At 42.5% G+C, this 22317-nt stretch overlaps 2 protein-coding genes across 4 annotated transcripts in view; one reads left to right on the plus strand and one right to left on the minus strand.

Moving 5' to 3' along the window:
* The window catches only part of arhgap39 (Rho GTPase activating protein 39), a gene marked incomplete at both ends in the record, with an annotated part of 60177 nt that extends 59939 nt beyond the window's left edge, over positions 1-238 (plus strand). The window contains one exon of the mRNA XM_083911491.1: positions 44-238. Coding sequence (XP_083767617.1) covers positions 44-238 — 195 coding nt within the window. The remainder of the gene's footprint in view (positions 1-43) is intronic.
* Positions 239-5581: 5343 nt separating this feature from the next.
* lrrc41 (leucine rich repeat containing 41) overlaps positions 5582-22317 on the minus strand; it is a 28059-nt gene continuing 11323 nt past the window's right edge. For all 3 annotated transcript variants that reach the window (XM_083911028.1, XM_083911027.1, XM_083911026.1), the window contains exons 7-10: positions 21044-21142; positions 19053-19181; positions 6994-7066; positions 5582-6229 (exon numbers count right to left, since the gene is read on the minus strand). In XM_083911028.1, the coding sequence (XP_083767154.1) occupies positions 6010-6229; positions 6994-7066; positions 19053-19181; positions 21044-21142 (521 nt within the window). In that variant the 3' untranslated portion in view covers positions 5582-6009. The remainder of the gene's footprint in view (positions 6230-6993; positions 7067-19052; positions 19182-21043; positions 21143-22317) is intronic.

A 22317-nucleotide genomic window follows, 5' to 3' on the forward strand; every position in this document is an offset into this window, starting at 1 on the left:
AATCTGACTTTAGAATCCTCTGCTGTATGTTGTGTGTGTTCAGGTGTTTGCCCAGGCTGCTAACGTGGCCATCACCAAGATGGATGTGAACAACCTGGCCATGGTGATGGCTCCCAACTGTCTGCGCTGCCAGTCCGACGACCCCAGGGTCATCTTTGAGAACACCCGCAAGGAGATGTCCTTCATTCGGGTGCTCATCCAGCGGCTGGACACCAGCTTCATGGATGGGATCCTATAGCCCCCCCACCACACACACACACTCACACACACACACACACACACACACACACACACACACACACACACACATACACACACACATACACACACATACACACACACACACACACACACACACACACACACACACACACACACACACACACACACACACACACACACACACACACACACACACACACACACACACACACACACACACACCATCCATACCTTTCCCCCAGCCTCCACTACACTCCCTTTAAGCCCCTCCATGATAGGCCCGTGCACACAGGAACATCCCCCACACAGGCTGCTGCCCCTGTGTGGACACCTCACCTCTCCATGTTTACTTTTGTGGAACTAACAAAACTGCCTTGTTTCCACATTGACCAATGCACATTTTGAGTTGAACCAGCTGTTTTTTCTATTGCTCTAGATGTAGTTCTTTCATTTCTAGAAGAAAAACACCAATATTGGAGTTCCAAGGTTTTCATATTCTAACAGTGCTGTGTGTGCCTTCACATACATGAATACAGTACACACATACAGGCCGAAGGAATAAGCAGGGATCTCATCATTTCATTGGACCAAGAGTTCAGGACCTCAGAGGTTTACTTGAAATCCAATCTGTCTGTTTTATATGGACACATTTTCCTCTTTGTTTTCCCCTGCTCACACACACACATACACACGCACGCACATGCACACGCACACACCAACACATACACACACACACACACACACATACACACACACACACACACACACACACACACACACACACACACACACTGGCTTAGCAATGCATTCGTAGGGTTCAGCACCAGATTTTCACAAGATATAAAGCCTCACTGCACTGCCACAACTTAGTAGGAGCTCAGAACTGAACACAGAGGCTCCTCGGTGTGTGATCCGGTCTCAAGACTGCACACCTGTGCTAAGACAAACCCATGTGGGGGAAATGTTAGTCAGATGTTGTCTGACTGTACACAAGTGTAGCTGTGAAGGCAGTGGTGAGGTGAGGCTCTGTTGGCCATCAAGTGAAGAGAACGTGGACACTAAATCAGCCCTCGTTGTGTTACGACATCAAAGCTTCCACTGTGCTGGGATTCTACACATCCTAGCATAGTGTTTGAATCTTTTGTACATTGGAGAAGTATGACGTGAACACAACATACTCAACACATGTTATTATCCAAGTTGGCTGTGACTCATACTTCCTGTAAGGGCCATTGGCTGTCTTAAAAAGCAGTGGGCTTATTTAGTTTCCCTTAAGAGGTCCAATTTCCTTTTCTGTCATTTACAGAAGTCTGTTCTTGTCTAATGGTTTCTCCTGCCTACTGTAGGCACTTAGCCAGCTTTCTCTGGATCCTTCTGTTGAATATGGACCAGGATCCTGAAATTGGGCCTTTGATCCGTAAAGTCACGTTACACAAACAGAAAGTATCCTTTACCCACATGTTGCTTCATTGATCTGATTGGTTGATTTGGCCCGTATGTTGGTGATAGACGGATGGTTTATCCAATCAGCAACCAGTATTTTCACCCTTTCCCAAGAGATCTCCAAACCAGAGTTCCCAGATGGATCTGCTGAGACAATGAGGATTATCTGAGTCAATCCATCTGGTGGAGTCAGGTTAATATTATTATGCATTGCAGGGAAATGGTGACAAATTCTATAATAATTCTACTGGTTTTTCAAGCATTCTATGTGCTGTTGAAAAAAAGGTCTTTGACGTGTGACCTCGGTGAGCTGGAGAAACCCTTTTCATAGTTCTATTAATGCATATTAACACATTTCACATGCTAAATTTACATACTGCTCACACTGCATGGAGTTGTCTCTATACAATGAGCACATAGGACAGAGTGAGTATGGACACTCTGCTGTTTATAGGCTCCTGCTGACAGTTTAGCACACATCTTTTTCCTCCACTGCATTCATGTGAGCCATTGAGTTACTAGTTACAGATTCAAATTATATGACAAAACAATATCAACAAATAAGGTATGATATATTATTAATATTATTATAGATTAATTTCACATTATTATTATTAGTATTATTATGGATTATATTATTTTATTATTATAGATTACATTACACATTATTATTTTTATTACCTATTATTATAGATTGGGGACACTGGGGTTAGTGGTAATGTTGTTAGAGTGTACTCAGTGTTACATGCTATGCAGAATAGTAATTGCTATAGTATGTAGACTAGCATGCTGCACTGGAGACAGTAACTACAGTCCAGGTGGATTTTGGTGTCCATGTTCTTATCACTTAACACATGGAAGGAACGTGTGCTGACAAAGGAGCTCAGTGACTCTTGCCTTGGCCCTGACATAGTTGCTTAGTCTTGGTTGTAATATGTAAACTGATCTCTCAACAATCTTGACATGAGGTAATCATGTCCCGCTCCCTCTGCCGTAGTATTGGTGCTGTCTAGTCACTTTGTCTGTGGACCACAGCCCTCCTGAATCCATGAGCAACATAAACAGTAGTAGGGATAATAGCAGCACTGCCAAAAAGGCCCTATCCATAATGTTTAAACACAGCACAGCATGCTCCTACTTCTTGGGTGGGATTTGCTCTCCCACAATCCCCTCAGGCTCATCCTCCCACCCCACCCGACCCCACAGAGTCCACCACCACCACCACTGAGCCCAACAGGCCTTTCTGCTCACTAATGATTTGTGAATGTGTCTACCTGTCCGTCCGTCTGTCATTGTTTACAAAGCGTACCCGTCTCTTGCATTCATAAGGTCTTTGTCAAGTACTGTTGTACTCATTTGCCAATTTTGTTGTATTTAACAGAATCTATTTGTTTTTTAACCCATTCTTTTTCTATGATTTAATTTATTTATATTTATTTGAGATGCCTTCTCAAGATATTATATTGTTGGCTCCAGTGTGTGTTTTTGTTACAGCACGAGTGTGTGTACGTGTATGATTGCGTCTGTGCGATTGACTGTTGTTTTCAATATGAAAGGGCACATACATGGTGATGTGAGACTCTGTGAAGCTTGCTGTATCAGATTGATCTCAAGGTTTTTGACACAACTCGAAGGATGATTGCGAATGCTCCATGGAAAAACACACACACACACACACACACGCACGCACACACACACACACACACACACATGGACCACCCTGAGAAAACACTGACTTCCAGTCTCACAGTTCATCTTCAGCTACATGAACCTTTTTTCTTTGTGAAGAGCCTGTGAAGTGTCCCTGTATGTATGATGTCAGCTCGCTCTAACATTCACGCTCCACACAGATAACATTGACACTGTACAGACTATGTAAAAATAAGTATATAGAGAAACAAGAAGAAGCACCATATGTAACAGTGGAAATTGCTGTGGAAGTTAATGTAACAGGGTGGGGGTGGAGGGTGTTTTTTTTTCCCCCTCCAATTCTTGTTAGTGCAAACTTTCCTCACATTGATAGAGGTCATTAAAAACAGCAATTTAAAGTCCGGACTACACAGGTTTCCATTGGACCCCATGGCCTTTTTCAGCATGAATTTACAGCAAATGAGCCATCAAGACAAGTTTTTTGGGTGATCACCTATAAACAGAGAAATCCTGGACAGACGCTAGCAGCCAGACATGGCTAACACTGAGTAGCTCGGGGCAGAGCGCTAAAACAATCCAACAATGTAGTTAAGAGGTCCCAGAGTTCATTAAAAGAGTGTTTTACAATACTACAAGTCTTAGAAGCCGAGTACGGCCATATTTAGAGGCAGTCCATACAAGCCGATTACAGAATGCACTGGAGTTCAGTTCTATTGAGGTTCAATAGAACTGAACTTGTTCTGTAAAAAGAGCCAGCTGCAAAGATTTGTAGTATTGTTAAACACTCTTTTAATAAACTCTGGGTTCACTAACTACGTTGTTGCTGCTTTTTTTTCTGTGTAGGGACTCTTCTCATGCTACTGCAGTGGTTTGCTGTTATTTTGAGCAGCATTAGTGGTTAAAAAAGACGTTTTAATGCCTTCAGTGTACTGCCCCGAGCTAATCACTGTTAGCCATGTCTGACTGCTACCAGGATTTCTCTGTTTATAGGTGATCACCCAAAAAACTTGTCTCAATGGCTTATTTGATGTACAGTATATTCATGCTGGAAAAAGGCTGTGGGGTCCAATTTTGCTGGAGTTACACTTTAAGTACCACAAGGTCTTTTGAAGCCCTGACATTTAACTGTAAGCCTGATTCATACTCCAAAAAGAAGTGATTTGCCTGGAGGAATAGTTTCTTTTGTTAAGGTCTATGCAAACCAGACATTTGCAGAGAAAGACTCCTTGATGTGTCATTGAGATCATGGGTCGTAGCAGTCGGCCATCAGTGTACAGAAGCTGCATCCTCATCTATCACTGAAGCATGCTGCAGACATTCTGCGCAGAGAGACAGCTTGCTATGCGTTGGACAATATGAGCACCTGAGATCAACCATATTCTTACAATCAAACTAGTTGCTATACAGAAGACAAACATAACGTCCTGTCCTCATAGTGGGGTTGCCAGGTTTGAACAGTCCTAACCCTACACTAAATTAATTGGTGACTAGCTTACTAACAAGATAAAATGTGTAAACTACGCTTGCAAGTAAGTCAAGTGGAGTCCAGTCAGCTTCCATCTTCAGAGAAATTGAATAGGCCATCCTGTCCCATATTGTTTTTTGACATGAAGTTGCGCTTGTTTCCTCAAGAAAATTCAAAAAGGACACACGGTTCAGTTAGATGCATCCCTCATTAGACAACTGACTTCTTTATGAGGTATGAATTTAGCAAAATGGTTTGATTTCCTGACTAATCCCGGGAGATGAGAAGCCTCGGAGATAGCCTGGCCAAGCTGAAATGTTGCAGCAGTGTGTGTATGAGTGTGTAAGTGGTGTGTGTTTGTGTGAGTCTTTGTTTGATGTAAGAGATGGTTGTAGTTAGCATGCAGACATAGGGTCCTCACTCTCAACTTGAATTTACTAAAATATGAGAATATACAAGGAAAAACTGAATTTACAGAAATAAATGTAACAGTATTTAGCTTTAAAAAATCCACTAAGAAAAAGATGTTCTTTTAATCCATTTTTCTGATTGTTTTTTTCTACTTGGTTCTTACTAATGATCTGGTAGTGGGTGTCAATGCTGTTTGTCTAATGTAAAGTAAAAGACAATGAGGAGGTGTGAGATAGCTGCTGTGAAACTGCTCTTCACCTCAACGTCAATCCTCCAGGTTTTCAGTTGTATCTTAATGTCCACTGTCACTCACACTCTGGAAGAGTAACAGACGCTGGTTTAATAAATGATTCAAATGTCAAACTAATGGGATGATCTATCATTTATTAAAACATATGTACAATTAGTTAAAGCAAAACAAATAAATATTTGAGGGTTAAGTTTTGCAGTCACTGTCTAAAATAAATAATTTTTAAAAGTAAATACATACATACATTTTATATTTGAATCCTGTTTTTCAGGGACATTTTTGGCCTCTGCACACCGTTCATTTCTGACCCCGATTGTAAACTAAGTCAAATGTCTCTAAGAACTTGTAAAACCACTTGTGTCACAGTACAGTATGTGGTCATGTTGAACTGATCAGTGTAAACAGAATGGAAGCCGTGCATTTAAATTGGGATTCTTCATTGGAATCTACAACTGTCTGCAGTGAACTGAGTCACTCTTCTGGCGGGGACAATGACAAACTTTAGTGTAAACTTTTTACAGCCACTGTTCACTTCCACAGGGAGTGTTTGACACACAGTTGCAGCTGTTCACATGTTGCTGATGTGGTCTGCCATTGTGTCAGTGGAATTCCATCCTTCAACCAGGAGAACACAGAACGGATGAAGCTTCATAAGTGCGGTATTCCATGTGTCAGGGTCTCGATCCGCTGGGTTTTTCCTGAGGTCAAGGGTCAGTCGGTAGGGAGGCTGATGTGCACTCAATCTCTGAGTGAAGTCCAGCAGCTCAGCAGGCTGAATGAAGTTCGAACTGTTCAGGACAAAAGGCAGCACATGGAAACTATGATATAATGTAGTCAAAAACACATTAAACACTGACGACCATTATATTAGGTAACTGTAGTTACTTTACACAATACAAATGGTGCATTTGCAGTTTGACACACATGTAGTTTACATTAAAGATTTAAAAAATAATTTTAGAGTCATTCGCTATTTAACCCACTAACTGAATGTATTGATTACTAAAATACATAAATCAATTCTCTAACAGTAAAAGCTATAAATAACGGGATTCAAAAGGCTGTATTTCTCACATTCACGAATGCAGTAATGAAATGCAGTACGACATATTCATTAAGACTGTGCTGAAGGACCACAGGGGAAAGAATTAATTTAAAATGGAATCCTTTGTATTTCTTTATTTCCCAAAGAACATCCATATACATCCATGTCCGTCCACACTAACTAACAAATGTGATGAAGACATTGAACGCTCCCCTGTGGAGCTGCAAGCAGGACACATAGGGAGTAAGTTTTACCATCAATCTAGAATCTTTTTTTCTGCCATGCTTTATACAACGCGCTGCTATTAATTGAACAATTTCTGGAAATGAAATCTACAGCGGCTGTTCGATGAACATGTTAGTATGGGGGCATTCATCATTGGAAATGTAATGTTTTTTAAGGTATACGGTGTAGACTTTATTCAAGTGCCAGTGAGTAACAGTAAATCCAGGCTAATAGAACGGAGCCGTGTTATCCAGAGCAGCAGCAGCCTGAGGCAGCTCTTACCTGATGTCCAGGCGTTTCACTGAGCCTGCTGAGGATCCTGAGAACAGCTCTGCCAGCACAGGCACGTTCTTGGCTGGTAACACAGTCACATTAATGATCACAGTTAAAACATTGAAAACTATTGATGATTTACACCAATAGCACAGATACAAGTCAACATTGTGTTGAGAGAGTTATATTGAGAAAGTGTAAGACTTTATCTTTTTCTACACTACACTGTTTGAACCTGCATGAACTGTGGCAGTGAGCACAACACTAACATATGATCACCTTTCAAGGTGGCATAGGGAACGTGTTAGCCAACAATGGTCAAGCAGACACAACACTGGAATACAAACATTAGGATCCATTTGGAGTGGTGTTTGTGTCCATGTGATAAATGTCAAATATTCACTCTCCTTATAGCCCTTATCTGGTCTCCACCAACTCCTGGAAAACATCACTATCTCATCTCATCTTCAACCGCTTATCCGGGGTCGGGTCGCGGGGGCAGCAGCTTTGGCAGAGATATAATCTCTCCACCTAGTCCTGGATCTTCCCCGAGGTCTCCTCCCAGCTGGACATGCCTGGAACACCTCCCTAGGGAGGCGCCCAGGGGGCATCCTTACTAGATGCCCGAACCACCTCAACTGGCTCCTTTCAACACAAAGGAGCAGCGGCTCTACTCCGAGTTCCTCACGGATGGCTGAACTTTTCACCCTATCTCTAAGGGAGACTCCGCCACGCTCCTGAGAAAACCCATTTCGGCTGCTTGTACCCACGACCTAGTTCTTTCGGTCATGACCCAGCTTTCATGACCATAGGTGAGCGTAAGAACGAAGATTAACCGGTGGATCGAGAGCTTTGCCTTCCGGCTCAGCTCTCTTTTCGTCACAATGGTGCGGTAAAGCGACTGAAACACTGCCCCCGCTGCTCTGATTCTCCGGCCAAACTCACGCTCCATCGTCCCCTCACTCGTGAACATGATCCCGAGGTACTTTAACTCCTTCACTAGGGGTAAGGACTCATTCCCTACCTGGAGTAAGCAATCCACCGGTTTCCTGCTGAGAGCCACAGCCTCAGATTTAGCACACCCCTGGCGGAGGCCAACCCCCACCAGGAACGAATCCGACTTACTGCCGAGGATCCGGACACAGCTCTCGCTTTGGGTGTACAGAGATTGGACGGCCCACAGAAGTGACCCCCTCACCCCATACTCCCGCAGCACCTCCCACAGTATCTCCCGAGGGACCCGGTCATATGCCTTCTCCAGATCCACAAAACACATGTAGACTGGATGGGCATACTCCCAGGCCCCCTCCAGGATCCTTGCGAGAGTGAAGAGCTGTTCCGTTGTTCCACGTCCAGGACGGAATCCGCATTGTTCCTCTTCAATCTGAGGTTGGACTATAGGACGAACCCTCCTTTCCAGCACCTTGGAGTAGACTTTACCAGGGAGGCTGAGTAGTGTGATACCCCTGTAATTGGCACACACCCTCTGGTCCCCCAGAGGATCCACCACCCCAATCTTCAGCTGCTAAATGGTTCACCACAGCCCCAATCAGACCTTTTTCTTAAATCTGTCCAGAGTGATCAGATCACACGTGGACAGCTCTAAAATACAGGACATATTTAAATCAGAGGACTCTAGAACAGACTTGAGCTCCTTAATTTAACATTAGCAGTGTGAATGGTAAATGGTAAACAGACTTTTACTTGTAAACCCCCTTCTAGTCTTCTGACTACTCAAGGCAGGTTCACAATTCAATTCAATTCAATTTTATTTACAGTGCCAAATCATAACAGAAGTTATCTCAGAACACTTTACAGACTAGGTAGAGACCACACTCTATGACTTATTTATGATTTACATAGACTCAACAATTCCCCAGTAGAGTACGGTGGCAACGGAAACCTTCCCTTTAACAGGCAGGAACGTGGAACAGACCCAGCTCTGTGGAGGACAGACATCTGTCTGCACCGGTTGGGGAGGAAGAAAAGGAGGGAGAAAGAGAGAAAAGACAGACGGATGGACATAGAGAGACAGACAGACACCCTTCCAGAGATGCAAGCAACCACAAAAGTAAAAGTAACTATAATAATATCATTAGTAATGTGAATATTACTTATATGTTATGGCAGTTAATATAGAGTAGTAGAAACAAGCACAGCTTAGGTGACAGAATATGACAATGATAATAATTATGAGTAAATATGATCAATGATGAGTAGCGGTAATAACAGCTGTGATACAGCAAACATACCACTGATGGTGTTTTCATGGCTACAAATTTTATAGTTTATAAAACTAATGATAGAATATATGAGTAATAGTGATTAGCAGCAGGAAGCGTCATGCAGGACCATGGCAGCAGGCACCACCACGATCAGCAGAGACCTCAGAGACGACAAAGTGCAAACAACTCCGGGAAGTAGCTGAATTAGTAACATGCATTTATGAGACATGAATGATACCGACAGAGAGGAGAGAAGGTCAGAGTATCAGGAACAGGATTATCCGTACATTCAGGTTCTAAGAGAAATTGAATGCCAATAACAACATAGCTAAGGGCACTTAAGCCATAGCTGTAAGCTTTATCAAAGAGGAAAGTTTTAAGTTTACTCTTAAATATGGGGACAGTGTCTTCCTCCCGAACAACACTTGGGAGTTTGTTCCACAGGGGAGGAGCTTGGTAGCTGAAGGATCTGCCTCCCATTCTACTTTTGGAGACTCTAGGAACGACAAGTAGTCCTGCATTCTCAAAGAACAGCGATCTAGTCGGGTAATACGGTACTATGAGCTCTTTAAGATACGACGGAGCCTGACCAATAAGAGCTTTGTAGGTAAGGAGAAGGATTTTAAATTCTATTCTAAATTTTACAGGTAGCCAGTGCAAAGAAGCTAATACAGGAGAAATATGTTCTCTTGTTTTAGTTAGTACACGAGCTGCAGCATTTTGGACCAACTGGAGACTCTTAACAGACTTATTGGAGCAGCCTGATAATAAGTAGTTGCAATAGTCCAGCCTAGAAGTAACAAATGCATGGACTAGTTGTTTTTTTTAGGTGAAAATATGCAGTCCTTGTCGTTAATTTTATGTGAGAATCAAAGGACATATCCTGATCAAAAATAACAGCCGGATTTCTTACTGTGGTGCTGGAGGACAACACAACATCATCGGGAGTAACAATATCTTTAGATATTGAGTGTCAGAGGACTTCGGGGCCAGGTCAGAGACTTCAGTTTTGAGTTTAACATCAGAAAATTGCAAGTCATCCAGCTTTTTATTTCCTTAATGCACATTTGAAGTTTAGCTAACTGATCGGTTTCTTCTGGTTTTATCGACAAATATAATTGTGTATCATCAGCATAACAATGAAAATTTATGGAGTGCTTCCATAATATTTCCTATGGGAAGCATATATAAGGTGAAAGAATCGGTCCAGGGACAGAACCATGTGGGACTTTAGTGTGTATGGAGGATTTGTCATTAACATGTACAAACTGAGATCTATCTGATAAATAAGACTTAAACCAGCTTAATGCGGTTCCCTTAATGCCAATAAGATGCTCCATTCTCTGTAGCAGGATGCTCAAAAGTGTTCGAAGGCAGCACTAAGATCTAGTAAAACCAGTAGAGCGACAAGTCCTTTGTCTGAAGCTATTAGGTCGTTAGTAAAAGTAACCGACCTGGACGCTGCCATCTTCCTTTTTTCTATGTCCAAGGGGGGCGCTGCCATGTTTAAGTTTTTGCAAACCTATCAGCAACCTGACAAATTTGAGCCGCTGCTGCTAACAACATTAGCTTGGATAATCGGAGGGAAGCTGTACAGCTAACTCAACCTTCATTACTGCAGTAGAATTATGTTTGGTAGACATGAAAAATAACCGTTAACCTTGTATTGTTATTGTAGCTGAAGTTACACTGTGTAAGCTGTCACTGTCGTTACTTGGTGGTAGATAACTTGAATAATGGAACGATAACGGCATTATATTGCATTATTATAAGATTACCTACGGGTTGATAATGATGTGCAGTTTGTTCAAGACTCAGGATATGAGCAGATGGAAATGAGCTAATTTAACTAGTTTACAGTTAAATTAGTTAACTAGTTTACAGGACCGCAGACTTTTATTTTATTTTTTTTATCTAAGGCTTTTCCTCTATAGTCTACATTATGATCCATTTCTCACCATTACAATGTTTTCTGTCCATCCAGCCAGTGTGTGGATTATAGGAGACTATGTCCGGTGATGGTAACAGCCTTGGCATTGCGGGGGCTGAAATACTGCATATTTTATTTACTGTATGTATTTTTACATAGATACACTTGAATTTTGCACTTAATTTAATTATTTATTACATTCTTCTGTACACATTTAAGTATCATCTTTATGGGGTTTACATGGATTATATAATTGTTGAAATGATTTCAGATTTTAATGTGCAATACAAGTTCTTATGAAGCTCTTGCCAAAGGTTTGTTGATGATAATTATGGTGCATATCTGGTTTGAATTTTAACAAAAGCAACATGTACAGTATTGTAATCAGACAAACACATTGATAAAAGTTTTTGCCACAACTTGTAATCAGTTACACTGCTCTTTATACAGTATGTTAGCGGTTATCAACATTATAGAAATGTGTCTTGTTATTAACCAAGCAAGAGTATTCTGTAGTTCATGTTAATACACTCAGTACTGTTAAATTACTGCAGGAAAACAGAAAACTAGGATCATCATTCATTACATTTTTGATTTACAATAACTGTAGATATGAATAAAAATGTTGTGCACATTAAGGACAGAGAATAATAAATAAATTACAAAAACTGCAGTGGGCGATTTAAAGAGCTCAGAACATTAACAGAGCCTGGTAAGCATCAGTCATTTGCTGATGATCCTCCTTCACAATAAAAATATTTTCTCTTGTGTAGCATAAAGTGAATACAACTTGCATTTCATTGCTTTTTAAGACCCGGTGGCTCCGTCCATTCATTTATACAGTCTATGGAATGAACAAAAAGCTGGCGCTGTTGCAGAATCTGTGTGAACGGGTCTTTAGTCTTGCATAACCAAGACCCGGTCGCTCTGTCCTTTCATTTATACAGTCTATGGTTAGTAGAGGAATATTGAATATAAGAATAAGGCATTAAATGACATGCCGATGGAATCGCTTCCTTAAATCTAGTTACAGCACTATCAGATGAACATCTAGTGTAGAAACTTTTGCCCAGAGGTGAGTAGTCCTGTAATACGAATTCAAAAGTTATTAAATAATGGTCTGATAAAATAGGATTCTGTGGAAAGACTATTAAGTCATTGATTTCCACACCATAAGCCAAAACAAGGTCGAGGGTGTGATTAAAACAGTGAGTAGGTTTATGTACACTCTGACTATAACCAATCGAATCTAATAGAGAGATAAACGCAATAATAAGGCAATTATCAACGTCCACGTGAATATTAAAATATCCTACAATGATAACTATCAGATTTAAGGACTAAATTTGACTAAACTGAGAATATAATTGGCTGCACAGTTTTCCAGGTTGAATGTGAAAGATAAAGAACAATACTTTCAAATTAATTATAATTTAGTTTAGGTTTAGGGTTGATTAATAGGCCTGAGTCATAAATAGCGGCAACGCCTCCTCCTCGACCACTGCCTAAAGAAATATGAGTATTAATATGACTGGGAGGAGTGGATTCATTTAAGCCAACAGATTCTTCTGCTCTGCTACTGAGCTGGAAAGTGCTCCATAGGGAGCACCGAGAGGTGTGTAAGACTGCCACTCTGCTTCCTGGTCCCAACACTGGGTTGTCATGGTTTTAGACTGCTAACAACTGTGTCCAGGTTCTTAAATATGAGAGCAGCACCCTCCAAAGTAGGATGAATACCATCTCTCCTAATAAACCAGGTTTTCCCCAGAAAGACTGCCAATTATCTGCAAAGCCCACATTATTTACAATGTGCACCATCCAGACAGCCAGCGACGGAATGATGACATGCGGCTATACATGTATTTCACACTACTTGTCACATTCACCCAGTCACACTGATGGCAGTGGACCATCTAATCTAATCTAATCTAATCTAATAATTCACACCACATTCACACACCCATGCACAGGGGAGCAATTTGGGGTTCAGTGTCTTGCCCAAGGACACTTGAACATGTGGACCGGAGGAGCCAGGAGCCGAACCACCGATCTCCCAAATTGAGGCAGCCAACATTACATCTGAGCACTGCGTGAGCAGAATCTGTCTCCAGGACACATTGAAGGACAGCCTACTCAGCTGTGAGCAGAACTACGTCCTCATTTACTGGCCTTCTCCACAACCTCTGGGCCACAGGCAGCTCTGTTTTTGTGATTATTATTTTGAAAGTATTTCTCATGTCTCAGAAACCACTAAGAGGGAATCGTGGGTTTTGGATTTTATTCTCAGACTGTTGGTGTTGTGTCTGTGTTTGTTCCCCTCTGGGGAATATGTGGATATATTAGTACAGATATTCCTGTTCTTTCTTTGGAACATCTGACGTTGCTATTGACAAGTCAGAGCGGCTTTTTTTGTTATTCCAAATCAGGAAATGCAGGGTCTTCATCAGCAGGAACTTAACTCGACTGCTATCCAGCCGAAAGAGAACATGACACAGTAAAATAAAGCAGAGAGTTGAACACGGAGACTCTCTCTCTGCTCTCCTGCACACATGTCTGCAGGTACAAACTGTAGGCAGCACTTTTTCATTAGTCTCATGTTTATGTAATAATGATTCATGTGAGAGTAACAGCTGAAATGTACACCACAAGAACAAGAATTGTTTTTCTACATGATTTCCATTCAGAGCGAGGAAGTCAAATCGGGCCAAAAGTGGTCACTGGAGACACATTCTGCTGCAGGTAAAAGTTGTGATCTGATCACTCAGAACAGATCTATTTATGCCAGGTGACAACAGGCCCAGGAAACAGCTAGTCCCTAACTTTGTCTTTCTGCTGTTTGCTGATGAAGGGGTAGCGGACATGTTTACTAGGCCCTGTGTACATGACAACAGTCGCGGTTAAAAATGACAAAATATTTAATCAGATGTGCCTTTTGTTTAGATGCCGACTGCGTTTTTGGGGCTTAAAAACACAAAAAAGGTAAACCCCCCTCCAGAGTGTAAATGTTAAAAAAGGCTCCAGCTTTGTGTTTTGCGTGTAAAGGGGTAAAAAACTGCTCTATTCTGCTCACGCTGGCTCACATGGCGTATGTGTTACCCTAACATCCATGTGCAGAGTACAGGTAAACAACAACAAACATGTGGGACTGTTTCCATCAGTGGGACATTCAAGTGTCCTGGGTGGAGCCAAGGCGGTGGGAGGCTGCAGACCGTGCTGCAGATCCCTGTCACACTGTACGGTGTCCTGCTTCTCCGCTGTTAGGGAGAGAAGGAGCAGGAAGTTTCTACGCATGCACCAGCTCTGGGTGCTGTTGTGTGGCAGTGCTTCACAGCTCCACCTAGACACCTGACGTGCAAACTACGTCGAATTTCACACACTTTTGCATCACTGTATGCACGCAGATTTCAACCCAAAGACGCTCGTCTAAACGCAGAATAAAAAGTGAGAACGCAATGCCACTTTAGCGTTTCCTTTCTAGATCACCTTCGTCTAAACAGGGCCTTAAACATTTTCAGCTGGTGTTGGAAATAAGGTTGTTGAGAGTGAAGAGACTAAACAAAGTACAAAAGATGCTGAAAAACCCAAACGATGGGCTAGAAATAGTGATGTCCAAATGAAGCTATATTGTATTTGTTGGGCTTACTAGATCGAGCTCTTGTTTAAAGAAAAAGGCTCAAAGAAGCAACAAAGGGTTGACCCTTTGTTGAACAGAGAGCACACTCTAGTAGCCAATGTTTCATGAAGCTTATAGAACAAAGTTGGCACTTTGAATGCCACCTTCCACATTATACAAAGTCACACGTTCTTCTCTTGAAAAAAGACACTTTTACACTAAGGGCAGTTTAAAGGAGGTAGAGTTGGGAGTGGGGAGAGATGTGTCTCTCCTGCCTGTCCTCAAGAGAGTTTATTACAATGGCTGCTTTTCTCACTCTGCAAGTGTTGCCTCTCTGCTCTGACTTAAACAACCTTCACACACCTCCACAGTTCATTCACATTAACAGAATACAAGAAGAGTAGCAACCACATCAGCAGGAGGACTACAGGATCCATAGGATAAGGATCTTGACATAAGTCATATTTATTTCATCTGATGATCATTAATTGGCAGTTCAGGCGCAAACACAAGTGAAAATGAGTTGGGATCAAAGAAACTAGTTTGTCATCGTGATCTCGATACGAACGTTTAAAAAATGAAGAGCAACCACCTCTGCCTTAACATTGCTTCGATCATGCAGGGTCTGAGTCCAGAAGCATGATTTGGACTAATGTATCCCTCAGTTTAATCCCATTAAATCAAACTTTAATCAAATCAAACTTTATTTATATGGCGCTTTTCATACAGGAAAGTATCGCAAAGTGCCTCACAGGGATGTACAGAAAAAGAGAAACATCAAATAAAATCAGGAGAAGAAAGTTCAAAGAACCCAACCCTCCCACAGTCAAGCACAGAAACACACACAAATGTATATACGTTCATTCACACATTCACATAAACACACACAGCCATGCAGGCACACAGATACACAGACTCACACCTACACCAACGCTAGCTGTCACTACAGAGACATGGCCGGGCAGCGAGACCTGAGGTACAGAGGAGTCTAGAGGAAGCTACCTTTTGGGGTACCAACCACACCGGGAGAGATCCCAGTCCAAGGTCACAGGGAGCACCGCCACAGAGACCACCCCAACCCGAGCAGACAGGAGCCCCCGCACCAAGGTGCAGAGCCCTCTAGCCGCCCGGGACGGAACCGTCCACGGGACAGCACCCCACGCGGCCAAGATCAGAGACAACTCCCAAACTGGCAGGCCCCCTGAGGAAACACTGGAGATTTAAAATTGTTGCCTAACAGTAAAGGAGTAAAAGACTAAAGCATAAAAGCATAGAGGCTAAAACGTAAAATAGAAGATAAAACCATAAGAGCATAAGACATGTAAATAAAAGCATGAAGCCTAAAACACAGAGATTAAAACAGTAAAAAAGGATAAAACGTGCTCTGATTAGCACTGCCTAAAAGAAATCAATTAACTAAAAGCCTGGTTAAAAAGATGGGTCTTAAGCCTCTTTTTAAAAACTTCAGCAGTCTCAGCGACCCTGAGGCTCTCCGGCAGGCTGTTCCATAGTCGGGGCCCATAATAATTGAAAGCCGCCTCCCCGTGCTTTTTTGAACTAACCTGTGGTATGGTTAAAAGGCCGGTGCCGGAGGACCTCAGGGTCCGCGTCGGCCGATAAGGTAAAAGCAAGTCAGATAGGTAAGAGGGCCCAAGACCGTTAAGACACTTAAAAACTAGTAGAAGAACTTTAAAATCAATCCTGAAACGGACGGGGAGCCAATGCAGCAACTTTAAAACTGGTGTTATGTGCTCCCGCCCTCTGGTCCTTGTCAGCACTCGTGCAGCTGAGTTTTGTAATAATTGTAGATTCGAAATGCTCTTTTTGGGAAGGCCAGAGAGCAGGGCATTACAGTAGTCTATACGACAAGAGATAAAAGCATGCATCAGCACCTCCGTGCTGGCCTGAGAGAGAAACGGGCGGACTCTGGCTATGTTCTTAAGGTGGTAAAAACCTATTTTTGTTATATTTTTTAATGTGTGGAATAAAACTGAGCTCAGAGTCAAAAATCACACCCAGATTTTTTACAGATTGTGATAGTTTAAATTTCTGTAACTTTGGTAAAAGTTTCTCTTTCTGGCCCTCAGGACCAATGAGTAAAATCTCTGTTTTGTCCTGGTTGAGCTGTAGGAAATTTCCTGCCATCCATGTCTTGATATCTAAAATGCAGTTAAAAAGGACATCAATAGGGCCTGTGTCATCGGGAGACACAGCGATATACAGTTGCGTATCGTCAGCATAATCCTCAAAGAATCCGCAAAGTGTTTTGAAAAATGGTGTGGGAATCGGATCTAATAGGCAGGTTGTGGACTTTACTTGGGAGAGGACTCGACCAAGTGTCCCCGCATCAACCAGGGCAAAACTCTCCAGTGTTTCCTCGGGTAAAATCAATGATCCAGGTGTGTCAACATTGGAAATCTGTTGGGGTAAAAGACTTGATCTGATGTCATTGATTTTATTTCTGAAGTGGTCTGCAAAGTCCTCACAAAGGGCGTCGGTTGGTGTTTTGGAGGATCTATTAAAATTTTTGTTTGTTAAAAGGTCAGTTGTGGAGAAGAGGAATTTGTGGGGTTTTTTATGTTCGTTGATTAGTTTATGGAAATGGGAGATTCTTGACTGTTTGATTGCGTTATTGTATGTTTTGAGATGTTCACGTAAAATTTCATAGTGAACTGTCAGTTTTGTTTTTCTCCATCTCCTCTCAGCACTCCTGCAGTCTCTCTTTAGTTTTTTAGTTCCTGCATTTCTCCACGGGGGTGTCGGTTTTGTCATATTTCTTTTTATTGAGAGTGGAGCCACCAAGTCCAGCGTTGATTTTATTTTATGGTTAAAATTGTCAACAATAAAATCACATGGTGCTGGTAAAATTTCTGCAGGAGTGCTCTGTAAAATCTGGATAAAATTTGCAGCCACTTCAGAAGTTAGGTAGCGTTTCCTCACTGTTCTCACTGGGGCCTCCTGCTGGTTAGAACTGGTGATTGTAAAAAACACACAAAAATGGTCAGACACAGCCAGGTCCACAACAGACCGTCAAATAAAAACAGACTTACCACAGGCACTTAAAAAGGATAAAAGACCATTAAAATCCTTTTTGGTCAGCTCTGACTGCTCCCAACGTGAACTATCACCCGACTGATAGTGTTAGGGAGTGAGAGCAGCAGCCCCGGGAGCTTGTCCAGGATATCTGGCACGGTGGCTCCAGGAAAACAGCGAGTGACAGCATTGAAGAAGCAAATATTCCTGACGATGGAGTCCCCGGTTATCAGTGTGGTCGGGGAGAAGAGGGGGCGAGTACGGGTAGGTGACGGCGGAGGACTCCCGTGGTCTCGAGGTGCGCGACCCGCCTGCACGCCGGTGGTCACCGGCTGGCGGTGGTCAGTCTCGGCAGGTGTGTGATGTGACGGGGGTCCGGTGGCCTTGAACCCAGATGGAGGATCCTGTTGGCTCAGTGCGAGGAAGACGTCCAGACCGTCTGCGTACGGCGTCCCTTAACATCTTACAGCGAGAAGACGCCACTGTTGGTTTGGTCAGTGGCTGTCGATCCGGCCTCACGGTGGAGTGCCTGCCCGCCTGGACACTAATTTCCCGCGGTGAGGTGACAGAGTCGGCCAATGTCGGAGCGACAGCCGGGTCATCTGGGTGGGCCGTGGCGTCATCGGACAGTACCGTGTAGCGGTTGGAGAGGATCAGGTGCGGTGGCGATGCAGACCGGACCGCCCGACTGGTACCACCACGGACCACCACCTCAGCCCATGACTCCTGATGGTTAGGAGTTGAGCAGGAAGAGTGTTGAAGGTTGGCGACGGGGTCCCATTTGATAGTGGTGTACTGGATAGTTGCGTTGAGGGAAGTGATGAAACTGATTTGTTTGGACTGTTGTGAAGCTACTTTCATGAAACCGGACAAGAGTGAGTCCTTCCTTTTCAGTTCATTGGAGAGGCGACGGATGTCTTCTTTCAGGTCAGCAATCTTTTTATTTGCCTTTTGAAGGACTGTATAGCCCTCACATGGCGTGGTAGGCATAATAGTTATTGTGTGTGTCTGCTTGTCCGTGTCAAATCACGCTAGTAGCCACTAGCTACACACAAATCACGCTAGTAGCCACTAGCTACACACAAATCACGCTAGTAGCCACTAGCTACACACAAATCACGCTAGTAGCTACTAGCTTCGCACAAAACACTCCAGGCTGTGTAAAATCACTGATGCAGATGATTCAAAGGGCCTCTAAAGCAGGTAGAGGTTCTTTATACAGTACAGTGTAAATCCGTTAGTGGAGAGAAGTCAAGGATGTGCTTACCTAGCCGATTCTGAGCCAGGCTGAGTGTGTGGAGAGAAGGCACTGTCTTCAGAGCATCCACCAGCTGCTGCAAACCCTCCTCCTTGTCGCTCCACTTCTCAAGAAGACGGCAGTCATTAAACTGCAGCTCTGAGAGAGAGAGAGAGAGAGAGAGAGAGAGAGAGAGAGAGAGAGAGAGAGAGAGAGAGAGAGAGAGAGAGAGAGAGAGAGAGAGAGAGAGAGAGAGAGAGAGAGAGAGAGAGAGAGAGAGAGAGAGAGAGAGAGAGAGAGAGAGAGAGAGAGGGAGAGGGAGAGAGAGAGAGAGAGATTAATGCACATGACAAACCTTAGTGAATTCACTTTGAGACCTTCCATATGCAGACAGAGCCATATCGGCATCAGCGTGCAGCTTCTCTCTTGCTTCATCACTGCCTGCAGCCAGAGTGGGCGTGGTTTCATGGTGACAGAGACAGACATGGCTGACGGTGGCATGAGTGCTCCTGCCAACCGACTTGTTTATAAGCAGACACACGGAGCAAAATATTACATTTATATTTATTGTCCTGAATTGAACTGAAACTGTATTGTGGCAGACTTTATGAAATCAGCAAATATCGTACTGCTGTAGGTGTGACTAGAGACTAGAACTGACTTTATTGATTACAAAGTAGAGTTATTATCGGCCGATAGTTTTTTCCAGCATTATTCACAGACAGGCATCAACAGGCAGCTCCGTGTTGCTGGAGGTCACTTGCAGACCGTGCAGGGCCCCTCCCCCACTAGTAAAGTGCCTAAGCCTGCTCTTCATGACAACTGTAAGTTTTAAACTTTCAAAGCATCTTTGAACTGTTTAATTTAGTTCTGTTCTGAACTATTGCCATTCACTTTGGAAGTAGAAACACCAATGCCAAATACATGCTCTGTATGTCTTTTGCTTGAAACTATAGCTAAGCTAGTTTGTGGGTGTAAATGGTAAACGGGAATGCTGAATGCCTTGTCTATTAAACTGCTTGCCATTGTGGCTCTATGTATTCACACAGTAGCTGTTAAGAATTCTGGACATAGGATTAAGTAATGCTGTGGTGATGTAGGAGTTTTATTTAGCGACCATCTGGCTGGAGGTTTGAACGTGTCTGTTTCTCTCCCTCTCTCTCTACTCTGAGACGGGCGGAGTTCCTTTGCCATCGCAGTGATATCGTAGCGCAAGCCCCCCTCAAGAAGAGCTTTAATGATGAGAGATCTGTTTCATACGTAGTTGAATATTGATTTGTGTTAAAATTTATCATGTACCAGACAATATCAGATCAGTCTGATTTTTTACCAATATCCTTATTGGTTCCTGATCATTTTTGGTGTGGAAAAAAGTGGATAGCTGTTTTACCATGTTGCTGATGTTTCCACCCCGACTTGAGATCATCATTTCACAGACATCACAAGCTGCACTGTTGTCATCTTTCTTTATGAAATGAAGCTGTAGTAGCTCTGCTGACTATAATAAACACTTTCTCTAACTTCTTCACAGTAGTGAAAAAAGTTGTGAAAAGCTTTGGGTTTACATCAGCAAGGTACGCCTGCTCTGATACAGCTACAATTGAAAAACAGTAAACAGTAAGCTAAGGCTGACATTTGAAAGTGCAAAGTGATTCACTCTTGTGTATCAGTTTGCACTTTCAAATGTCAGCCTTAGCTTAAAGTCAAATGCAAACCAGAGGTTCAGTTAGAAGCTAGTAAGAGCTGAAAACAAAACAGAGCTTCCTCTATGATCATCAGCACAGAGAAGCAGCAGACACAGGTTGGTTGTGGTTGGTCCTGCTGTGAGACAACTGGAAACACACCATCATGGTTCCACATGGCTTAAACGAATGGCCCGGCCAGAGAAAAACCATAAAAGACATTGCTACGAGTCTTGCAAACACTGCACTTTGCTTTTATGTTCCATGTGCCTGCCGGGATATAATCTACATTTAGGAAAAGACTAACAACAGATGTGTGAGTCATACTCCTTTTCTTACCTTCCAACTTGCAGTCTCTTAGTAGATTTAGGATCTCAGGGAGACAATCAGACAGCTTCATGTCCTCCAAGTTGAGAATCGTCAGCTGGTGATTTGACTCTAAAAGTTGAGCATATTGTCATTACCGACAGCACTTCAGATTGTATTTGGTTTAACATTAGACAGATACATCAACCAGGCTGACATTGGAGCCGGACAGGCAGATATTATCATATTGTAGTTACATATGTATTTATGTCAATGAACGAGTAACTGCAGGATATAAATGCGAGTCTGTCTACAGAAATGACTGACAAAGTTCATTTTTCAACTGTAAAATAGTGATGGGCAAAGGTTATTATTATTTTCTGAGCTCACTAGATGGAGCTCTTGGTGCAAAGAGAAAGGCTCAATGAATGGTGATTCAGTGTGTTTTCAACCCTTTGTTGAACAGAGAGCTCCATCTAGTGACTGGATGGATGGGGGTGCAGAGAGGGTGTCTGCTGAAGACAGAGATGAGGAGTTTCTGATTGAGATGAGGAGTTTCTGATTAGAGATGCAGACTGGATCATCATCTGTAGTTCTGATGAGTCATTAATGAGGGTTTCTTTTGTCAAAGTTTTGGTAAATGGTAAATGGACTTGTACTTATATAGCACCTTTCTAGTCTTCTGACTACTCAAGGCGCTTTCACACTACTTGTCACATTCACACTGATGACAGTGAATGTCTACATACCATCTAATCTAACCATTCACAGCACATACACACACACCCATGCACAGCACAAGGAGCAATTGAGGGCTCATTGTCTTGCCCAAGGACACTTGAAGACAGAGCTGGGGATCGAACCGCCGATCTTTCGAATGGAGGACGATCCGCTCTTCCTCCACAGTGTTAAAGTTTTCAATTTTCAATGTTTTGAAATTGAATTAATTATATTAGAAATGATTTCTAAATAATACTTTGGCCTCTTTTCTAAGCATGTATTGCTACGTTTATAATTCAATTCAATTCAATTTTATTTATTGTGCCAAATCATAACAAAATTTATCTCAGGACACTTTACAAACTAGGTATAGACCACACTCTATGACTTATTTATGATTTACATAGACCCAAAAATTCCCCCGTAGAGCATTTGTTACTTCTAGGCTGGCCTACTGCAATTCCTTATTATCAGGCTGCTCCAATAAGTCTGTTAAGAGTTTCCAGTTGGTCCAAAATGCTGCAGCTTGTGTACTAACTAAAACAAATAGAAGAGAACATATTTCTCCTGTATTAGCTTCTCTGCAC

This window comes from Echiichthys vipera, assembly GCF_963691815.1.
Source record: "Echiichthys vipera genome assembly, chromosome: 3".
NCBI classification, from domain to species: domain Eukaryota; kingdom Metazoa; phylum Chordata; class Actinopteri; order Perciformes; family Trachinidae; genus Echiichthys; species Echiichthys vipera.